The 10,549-nt window shown below is 45.3% G+C and overlaps 1 protein-coding gene across 1 annotated transcript; it reads right to left on the bottom strand.

Moving 5' to 3' along the window:
* Positions 1–5,510: 5,510 nt before the first annotated feature.
* Positions 5,511–10,483, bottom strand: LRATD2 (LRAT domain containing 2). The gene has a single exon (XM_025923017.2). The coding sequence runs from the start codon at positions 10,481–10,483 to the stop codon at positions 9,542–9,544; it is 942 nt and encodes a 313-aa protein (XP_025778802.1). The 3' UTR covers positions 5,511–9,541.
* Positions 10,484–10,549: the final 66 nt, after the last annotated feature.

Raw genomic sequence — 10,549 nt, 5'->3', positions numbered from 1 at the left:
TAGGCACCTGGACACGGGGACCTCATGGTATTCCTCTTTCTAGCCCCAGTGGGTAGCAGGTTGCCTGGTCAGCCTCAATACGTAAAGAATGAATGAACGTAAAGAATGAATGAACACAATGCTAGCCAGACGCATCATTCGGAATGGCAAAGAAAACAGAAGGGTCCTGCAGAGAAGTGTCCCTTAAGGCTTGATAAAGAGCTGAAAATAGTCCAATTCTTAGCTTGGGAGAGAAAGAAAGGAAGGAGACATGTCTTCTATTCCCAGATACTAGAATGGTGGATATACTTTTCAAAACCATAGAATGCACAACACAAAGAGTGAGACCTAATGTAACTATGGTTGCTAATGATGTGTCAATGTTGGCTCATCCAGTGGAACAATGTGCGAAACTGATAGTCATGCTGACCCTGGGGGAGGCTTTGTGGTTGGGAGAGGGGGGATATGGGAACTCTGTGCTTTCCACCCAATTTTGCTGTGAACCTAAAAAATAAATTTTGCTCTAAAAAAATAAAGTCTATTAAGTTTTTTTTTTAAGTACTAAAAGAGATGTCAGCACAAAGAACTGCCACCGTTTGATGCTTTATGGCTTTATGAACAACCTTGCTCTTATTGAAATATAAAAAGAAATAGACCCCATTAGAATAAAGTAGAATAAATCATGTGTATCCATTGAGATACAAGAGAATTCTCTCTCCATGGGCTTTGATGTATCCACCAACAGTAGAGCCAGATAGCAAAGTGTACCCTAGCATGCAAAAAAAAAGAAAAAAAATCAGTGTTCAAAGAGCAAAATTAAAAAAAATTACAAATGGAACAGCAACAAAAAACTTATTCTAGGAAATACTATTTCTAAAGGAGATACAGATTTACTCTTATCATTGCCTTTTACCTCATCAATGGCCCAGATTTGGTTTCTAACATTAAATATTGTAACAAAATTTGCCGGTTCATAAAAACATTATATAGTCTCTACTTTTCATAATAAAAGTACTCCCTGAAGTTCAGTCATCCTAGTATTAGTTTTTTACATTTACATAGTAATTTTTTTACATATTAATTTTTTACATGAATGAGGTTTAGGGCTATGGCCAAGGAATAACTATTCATTAATTGTAATCAATTAAAGCAACTAGCAACTTCTAGAACCATCTCAAAGGATAAAGTTGTACTTGGAATCTTGTCATGGACTGCTGCTGGGAGTCCTAAATTCAGGGTCCTGGTGTGGTAAAGGGACTTGTTCAAGGTCATATATCATACTTGTAGCCACACCATTTGTGACAGAGCCAATATGGCCACCACTCCATACCTACATGCTCCATGATGCACTTGATTCACGTTATCTCATGTAAGCTGGTAAACAGACTTATGGAGTAGACCGTCCTACTAGCTCCAATTTTTAGGTCAGTCAAAGTGGCTTCAAGAAGTTATTCACTTGCCCACTGGCCACATAGCAGGCCAGGGGCTGGAGCCATGATATGAAGTCGGCCTGTGTGACCTGACTTTGGCCTTAAGGGGGAAAGGGAGTCACAGAAGCACAGAGAGGGACAGTTTCAGTAGGACTGTCACAATGCTCAGCCACAGGGAGGGTGGAGGTAATTAAGAGATGGTCAACATTCACCCAGGGCTGGTGATCGTTACTCATTATAAGGATGTAAAATCTCTCTTGTGAGAGCTGCTTCTCCTCTTCCTGACTCTTCTGGCTTCCAGGGTCACACTGCCCTCAGAGTTGCTGCAACAGGATGAAAATCTACCTGCTACTCAGATAACGCAACAAGCCAAATGTCAGAGCAGAAGAATGTTCTATATATTCTTTTTGGGTAAGGAGGGAGGGGCAGCCAAAAGTGGGGAGTGACCAGATGACCTTCTAGTGGGGGAGTCCTAGCCTGGGGCTTTGGAGACCAGCATTCCTGTTCCAGGCCAGAAGCTGTAGCTTATTAGCTATATGACCATGGACAAATCGCTTCATTTCTCTAAACCTGTTTCCTCAACTATAAAATGGAGATCTGAGCATCTGTCCAGAAAGGCTGTTGTGATGATTCAAACTGGACATTGTGGACAAGGTGACCTCATCAGTGTTAATATTCTCACCACACAATCACTTCTAATTCCTCCTCAGCTCTCCAACACCTTAGTACCTTAAAAGTTCTTTGGAAATATTTGTTGAATTAATGAGTAAACGTAATAAAACGTATTAACAAGTTAAACGGTTCATCTACTAAAAATCAAAGCTCAAGAAAACATTTCAAATGCTATAGCAGTAGTGAGACAACTAAAGTATTAGTTATCTCTTTACCTTACCAATTTCGTGTATCTAGCTGAGAAATTCTCCAGAACTAAAGGGAAGATCTCTCTCCCAGAGAGTCACTTCATTCTGAATAAGGTTTTCAACACATACAATATCCTAGATTTTCTCTAGTCAATCATAATCGCTATTGATCTGCGCTTTATGTGCATGTTTCATTTTGTGCTTACAGCCATTTGAAGTAGATACTATTATTTTAGTCCGATTATGTTATTATACACACTATATATTTATTTTTCAAGAATGACTGAAATGAATTGACCACCGTCATAAGCCACACCATACAGAAGATAAACTAAAGCTTCCAAGCAAGTATTTAACTTCTCCCACGAAGCTTAAGATTACGAGCTTCATAGTAAGCAGAGCGCAGAGGAGAGAAACCCAGGTAGTTTGACAGTCAGGCCTTAACCACTATTCAGTTCTTTGTTACCTAGGTCAGACTCTCTAGTTTAGAGTCTCTCCAGTTTAGCCCAACTACTGAGAATCCTCAGTTATGAGGTTTAAAAAAAAAATGCACCTATCAAGACAATCAAATCTTGGGGGTTAATTACATTATTGTACAAGTTTCTCCCCAAAAGTAGCAGAGCTCATCTTCTGAGTCATTTATGGCCACACTTCACAAGCAAGGCGTCAAAGACTTATTATAGCATCAGGGAAAAGACCGAAATTCACTCTACTTCATAACCTGGCTGGCAATTGAGTTCTGGGAGAGGGAAAGACAGTATCACTCACTTGCTCCCACTTTGCATTCCATCCTAAACCCACTGCTGCCTGACCCTATTCAAACCAGAGCTATGACAGTACCTTTAGATGATAGGAAGGCTTTCTACTCTAGCAAACTCAATCCCCAAATTCATTCACTCACTCAAACTCTCTCTGCTTTGTCCTACTGGAGTATGAAGCAAAGCCATTCTGAGAGCACTCAACATTCTTTTGCTCACTCCCCAGACTTCCCCACCCCCCACCGAATTAATGTAATCTGTGCACACTCTGAAGCCCCTGGCTCTCTCCTGCACCTCTTCCAGAGTTCAGCATAAATGCTTCTTCATGGAAGCCTCCACTGACTCATTGATGGAGAGATCCTCTTTTATATACCCTGTACATTCCCATTGACTGAAATGAAATTCCTTACTGTGAATTCCTTTTTGGCAAGTAGTTACCTGCCTTACCTGTCAGAATGTAAGTTACATTGAGGACAGAAACTATGGATCTGGTTTATCTTTGTAGGTTAGGCACTGGGAATTTAGAAGCCTCCCGGTTAAGTACTTTGAGAGTATTTTATTAGTTACCTCTTTTTTGCCATCATTTGTACAATTTTGGTCTGAATTCTCCGAAGGGAGTACTTCAACTAAACCTACACCCATGGGAATGCCAGCTGGTGCAGCCACTCTGGAAAACAATATGGAGGTTCCTCAAAAAACTAAAAATAGAACTACCCTAGGACCCAGCAATTGCACTAGTAGGCATTTATCCATGGGATACAGGTGTGCTGTTTCGAAGGAACACATGCACCCCCATGTTTATAGCAGCACTATCAACAATAGCCAAAGCATGGAAAGAGCCCAAATAGAAATTGATGGAAAGAGTCCATCGATGGATGAATGGATAAAGAAGATGTGGTATATATACACAATGGAGTATTACCCGGCAATCAAAAAGAATGAAATCTTGCCATTTGTAACTATGTGGATGGAACTGGAGGGTATTATGCTAAGTGAAATTACTCAGAGAAAGACAAAAATCATGACTTCACTCATATGAGGACTTTAAGAGACAAAACAGATGAACATAAGGGAAGGGAAACAAAAATAATACAAAAACAGGGAGGGGGACAAAACAGAAGAGACTCATAAATATGAAGAACAAACTGAGGGTTATTGGAGGGGTTGTGGGAGGGCGGATGGGCTAAATGGGTAAGGGGCCCTAAGGAATCTACTCCTGAAATCATTGTTGCACTAAATGCTAACTAATTTGGATGTAAATTTAAAAAAATAAAATTAAAAAACAAAAAACAAAAAAACAAACCCTACACCCATCTGCTTTCTTTGAAGACCTACCAACCATCAGCACTTTCCAGGGCTATCTTTGATTAGAATCTGTCCTAAACATAGGTGTGAAATTGATTTGCCCTGAGAAACAAACTCCAGGGCAGGGACTATCTCTCAAGGTGTTGCTTGTAACCTGTGTTCTAGTACCTAGACTAGAGCTCAACATCCTCCAGCCCTTCATAAACAGCTAGTAGTATCTTGTGCTCGCAAATATACCCTAATCACTCTTGCATCTACTCTGCAGATAAAATTGCTACATTCGTTCAATAAGCAGTTTTCCCAGTTAATTCAGTAAAAGGAAATAAAAGCCCTTCTGCACATTTTCTGGGCCTGTTCATTTTGGAGGTCCTTTTAAATGCCTCCAAACATGTCATTTTCCTACATTAGGCAGGCTCAGTCCACTTAGAGGAAATGGGAACAGCACCCAAGTATAAATGCACATCCTGTATTAGGGTCCCCTCCCTTTACTTTGTGCAGTGAGAACCATGATAAATTAAGGGCTCCCACTCTGGGGATAAATGGGCTCCCCGCCATGGAGCTTCCTACTCCCTTCTGCATTCACCTTTCTTCCTATTTACATTTTTCATAGGAGCCTGTTGACAAAGCCCAGGCTTTTGAATCTCACAGGTCTGTGGCAATGGTTTCAGGTGCTGGCCACCTCCCACACACCAGTCCCAGATGCCACATCTGCTCCTCTACCAACTGCTGGCACCTGCCTCCTTACTATGCCAACAGGGCCATATGGTCACATTTGCCCATTTTCTGTAATTCAGCTACCCAATGAGCACACTCCCTTTGTCTGAGACTCTGAAACTACTTAAGATGCAACTGATCTTAATACCAAAATGCCCCAGTGTAGACTCCAACAAGGGAGCGTAGTGATCAGCAATGTTCCCATTGATTCTGAAAATCAATGCGCTCAGAAAATTTATGTTTAGGAGACATTTTTCATGAACACTGATAACCTAGAAGCAATGGGTGATGAAATTCTCACACAGCAAACGTAGGGCGGGCTTTGTCACTAAATGAATTCATCAAAATGTTTACTGAACAACGTAACGATGAAACACACTAACAGTCGCAGAAAAATTGCAGCTTGATTTTGGACCGCATATGGCAGAAGAAGGTATACAAGTGGGAAAAAAATATAAATTCAGTTAACACTAATGGATGGTTTATTGGAAACCCTCAGAGCGCTTTTCAAAAGGACTTGACAGATTTTATTTTAATAAGATAGTGAAGAGGAAGTAGTTCAAAAGAGGTCATCAGTCTTTTATTTAACTAAACACTGCCCTTCATTTTGAAGGAAATGATACAATTTCAAATCGGAACCTCCTTCTCAAGAAGTGGTATGAGAACGTAACATTGATTTAACGTACAATCTTCAACAAAAATAGAGTTTACACAATTCACCAGGAAATAAAACACACAGAGAATTTACCATATTAGTCAAAGGAATTCCCCATGGGTCACAGGAATTAGAGCTAAGAAGAGAACATAGTGAAAATCTGAATAAACCAGTCAAGTTCATAGCTACCACGATTTGAAAAAAAAAAATTCACAAATAAAACATAACTTTTCAAACAAAACCATTCAAGGACCATGATCACAAGAGATTTTATTATTCTCATTTATATTTTAAAAAATGGTTAGACAATCACATAATTATCAAGAGTCTTCGACACAGTGAATTCCATCTTAAGAAAAAAAAAATAGAAAACAAGTAGCATTAAATTTTCTTCACTCTCCATAGCATATGTCATATAAAATTAAAGTTTTGCTTCCAAAAATATGTTTCCATGTGGTTGTCGTGTTGTCTAGTGGTGCTCTTAGGGCCAGAAGCACCAAAGACACGAGAAGTGTTAACCACCGAAGTGTCATTTTTTTCATAAAAACTAAAAACTTTCTTAAAGGTCTGGTGTAAAGTCTTCTGCTAGGCATTTTAGTGCTACAAAGTCATTTGAAACCACATGTGGAATAAAAGCTACAAAAAGTAGTTCTTTCAATACAAAAAGTCGTGTCGCTGAAGTTGTGGGCTTCTCTGACATACATAAGCAGTCTCAATAAAATATTTGCTCAAATAAGAAAATAGAATTTGTTTCATTACTTTTTAGTATTCGGTCCGGTCCGCGGCCCTGTTCATCCCTGCCACAGCTTCTCAAGAACGTCAGAATCAATTATTTCTTTCTTTCAGAGAACATACATACTTCACAGCGCAAAACAGTTCTGAAGTCTTATTACAAGGGAGAAACAGAAATTATTAAATATATCTATTTTTTTTTTTTTTTAAAGTGCCGGATGCAGCCATAGCCTGGACATGAAGAACTCACTTATCCACAACACTGCCACCTTGAGGAGAGAGCGGAGTCGATGGAGTCCCCCTTTCTTGGAGCCTTCGTTGGTTGGTTGTTCCTTTAAAGCATTAGAACCCTAACAAAACTTCCAGTGAAATCCTTCTTTGTATTTACACGCTTCACTTCTCGGGTAGCCAGTAAAGACACATGCGTTACATGGGAAAGCCGTATCCGGAGTAGATGGATTTTCTCGTCAGGTTCATTTTCACAAAAACCTCTTCTCTGGAGGCAGAATGATACAATGGGTGCGGATTTCACAAGTTCTTCCTTCAAGTTGAGACTTCTCACAGAAAGCAGTTCCTTTGGGGCGCCCGGGGGGCTCTTGGTTTCACTTCAGGTCATGATTTCATGGCTTCGAGGGTTCAAGCCCTGTGTCTGGCTCCGCGCTGACAGTGCGGAGCCTGCTTGGGATTCTTTCTCCCTCACTTTCGGCCCCTCCCCACTCGTGCTCGCTCTCTCAAAATAAATAAATAAAAACTTAAAAACAAAAAAGCAGTTCCTTTTTAACAGACTGTCACTGCTGTTACCTCCATGTGACCAATGACATTCACTTTCCAACTGAGGGCAAAGGAGGGACACAGAGATGGGGGAGTGGAAGAGCTAGCTGGCTAGCCAGCCCAAAACTGCTAGAAAGTGCCGTCCTGCTGTTCTCCTTCTGGCTGTCCGCACATTGGTCTTTCGACTACTGCGTTAAGCATAAAAGAAAATCCAGATCTGTTAGGTATGTTAGGCTCTCCTAAAGGTCTCTTACCTTGCTCAGCTTTTCCATGAGCAAAAGAATGTAGACATGAAACTGTGACATTATTAAGCATGGAAAACTAGATCTACATCTCCACAGGTGACTGGTAGCTCTCCAAAGTTCCAGACCAGGGCTGAGTGTGGTTCATCTTTAGCAAAGTGACAGGACCTGTTTGGTGATCCTTGTGAGAACAGGGAACACAGCTAATGTCCCTGAAATTAAATTATTTCATATTGAGGTGCTACGACGGTCTAGGCTGTTAAAAATTATGGCCTCAGCTTCCAAGTTTGAAAAAAGTATACCAGGACATCCTTCAAGTCTTGTTGCCATGAGTTAGAAATCCCCGGGGCAGAAGGCCCAAGGACCACTATAGGATGTTCACACAGAATTCCAATCCAACTGTGAGAATTCATTCACAAAAGGACTTGTTTAGTGTCATCTATAAGGATTCCCAAGAGAAAGAAAAACTTCACTCAACTTTTGAGACGGCATTAGCAATGCCAATCTGCAGCAGAGAAGAACTGTGAAATCAAGGGCATACACTACCAAAGAGCTCAGAGGAATACAAGAGATGGGTTGTAAAAATGCTCTAAAAGTCCCACAGTAAAGCACACAGGATCAGCAGCAGATCCAAACGGTATAGGCCAGCCTGTGGCTGACAGATCTCACAACCCTAACCAGTGCCTTAGGACTGTCACCAGATTTGGTGCTGACTACACCAGGTGGCATTTAATTTGTGATGGCTGTCACCCCTCTGAATTGCAAAAGCGCTCTGAAGGGGTGTTCTCCAAGGATCAAAGACACTGCTGCAACAGAACAAGACTTTGCATCTTGAATTAAATTGCATCAGGTGTGGCTAGCGAAACAAACACCTTGTCGTTGAGCCCACTTCAAGCCTAAGATTTTATCCGGGGCAGAATAAAAGCGAAAGTGAGGGGGAGGAACAGTGAGGAGGAAAAAAAAAAAAATTACAGGCCCACCACCAAAGCCTTACATTTTAAAAAAGGTTACCTTCACTGTTCAGGAAGGGGATTAGGGTGATGGGTGGGAGATTAACTAATCCCTGCCAGGGCAACCCCATTTGGCTGCTTCTGTAGTGGATACTTTATGGGGTGGCACCAGCCAAGCCCCCTGGGTGACCTGCCGAGGAACACAGCCAAGCAGGTTTAATTAGATCTGAGACACAAAGGGCTATTCCCTCCTTTGATAACAACGAGGCTGCCAAGTGCCCACGATAGCAGGTGAGAAACAAAGGCGGCAAAACAGAACCATAATTGAATCCTTCCCCTCGCTGGTCGGTGACAATGATTTACTTGGAACCTGGGAAGTGGTGGCTGGAGCAGGAAGGAGCAGGAGACTCTGCTAGAAGCCAGCGCCAGATGATGAATTACTTGCGGGCGGGGGTGTGAGGGGGGAGGTAGCAAAGTCTTTGTTTTGTAGCCCAAGTTTACCCAACTATTTATCACCCTTCACAGGCGGGGCCTGCCCTGCTGTAGTCTGCTGCTCCCGGACCTGGGCCTGGTCTCTGGCCTTACACCCCAGGAATCCCCAGCTTCCCAGGTACCACACACACCCCTGGGGAGTGGCGGTAGCAGATCTGTAGCTCTCGGAGCTGGCGGGGAACCGCCACCCAGGCCGCAGTACAGGACACCCTTCAGGCCTTCAGATGAGGGGAGGAAGTGGGGCGGGGGGGGGGGGGTAGGCAACGGCCGGCCCCAGTACTCCGAACTTCCCTCCACCCCCGAGGGCGAGTGCTTAAGGGTCGATTTTGGAGCCAGGGCCAGCAGGGATGAAGTGTCGGGCAAGTCCACCTTTTGGCCCACCTCAGAAAGAAAGAAAGAGCCAGCGGGCAGGCAGGACGTGCCCCCCTCCCCCCGCCCCGGCCAAAGTGCTCCTACCTGCTCCCTCTTCCTCCTCCGTCCAAGATAAAAGCTCAAGCCACAGCTGGCTGCGCAATTCGCCACCTCTCCTTTTCCCAAAGGGCCCAGGAGCCCAGATGGGGCCCCGAAGGTGCTGGAGGAGGGAGTGAGAGGAGGGAGGGGGTGGCGGCCGCGGCGAACGGCTCCCTCTCAAGGCTCAGCACTCGGCTCGCGCCTCAGTGCACCGCCGCCTCTCGGGCCTCTTCCTCCCGTCCGGGCGCAGGGGGGCGCCCGGGAGGCGGCGTAGTCCGCGCCGCATCGCTGTCGCCCTCGTCCGGCTCGGCCGGATGTAGGTGCATGGCGAGCTCCTGCAGCACCGCCGCGCGCCCGATCTGGTCGTTGCGCCGTTTCTCCATGATCAGGTCCTCCAGGCTCTGGAACTCGAGCGTGTGGCTGCGCTGCGCCGAGAGCTGGATCTGCAGCCGGTAAGGCTGCTTGCCGATGCGCAGCTCGCCGCCAATCTTGAACTCGCGCTTGCCGTAGCGGCACCAGGCGGCGAAGCTCTCGGAGTTGCGCCAGCTCAGCTCGCGCTCCTTGGCGCCCACGTGTGCCAGCGCGTTGCGCACCACGGCGCCCGGGCTTAGTGGCTTGTAGCGGTACAGGTCGTTCACCACGCGGCCGCGCCGGCCCTGGCTCGCGTCGGTCAGGAAGCTGTTGCTCACTTCCAGCCGGTGCAAGTGCACCACCTGGAAGTTGCCCACGTATACAGCCCAGTGCGGGTACTGCGCCTGCGACACGAACTCCACCAGGTCGCCAGGCCTGCACTTGTTGAGCAGGTTCTCGGGCGTGTAGGTGCTCAGCGCCGCGGAGCCCGGCGAGAAGCTCTTCTGGTAGATGCACTCGTCGCGGTAGAACACGGAACACTCCACTTCGTGCAGCCGCGGGTCGTACGGCTGCGGCGGCGGCAGTGGCGGTCCGTCGCCGCCGTCGGGCAAGCCGTCGCCGCCGCCGCCATCCGGCCCCTGGGGCGGCGGCTGCGGCTCCACGTCCTCATCGTCGTTGGAGAAAATGTAGGAGACCCCGATGCGAGGCCCGTCGTCACGGTCCACGCCAGTCGGGTCGGCCGTGGGAACTTCCTTATAACTTAGGTGGGTCAGTTTCTCCACCTGGTTGCCCATCACGCTGCGGATACACGTTCACACAGCCGAGAGGGGAGAAAGCGAAACCACCACTAGGGTCATTGG

Source organism: Puma concolor, chromosome F2 (assembly GCF_028749965.1).
Source record: "Puma concolor isolate L17-30 chromosome F2, mPumCon1.1.hap2, whole genome shotgun sequence".
Taxonomy (NCBI): Eukaryota; Metazoa; Chordata; class Mammalia; order Carnivora; family Felidae; genus Puma; species Puma concolor.
The sequence above is the reverse complement of the archived record's forward strand: the minus strand, read 5'-3'. Positions and strand labels throughout refer to the sequence as shown.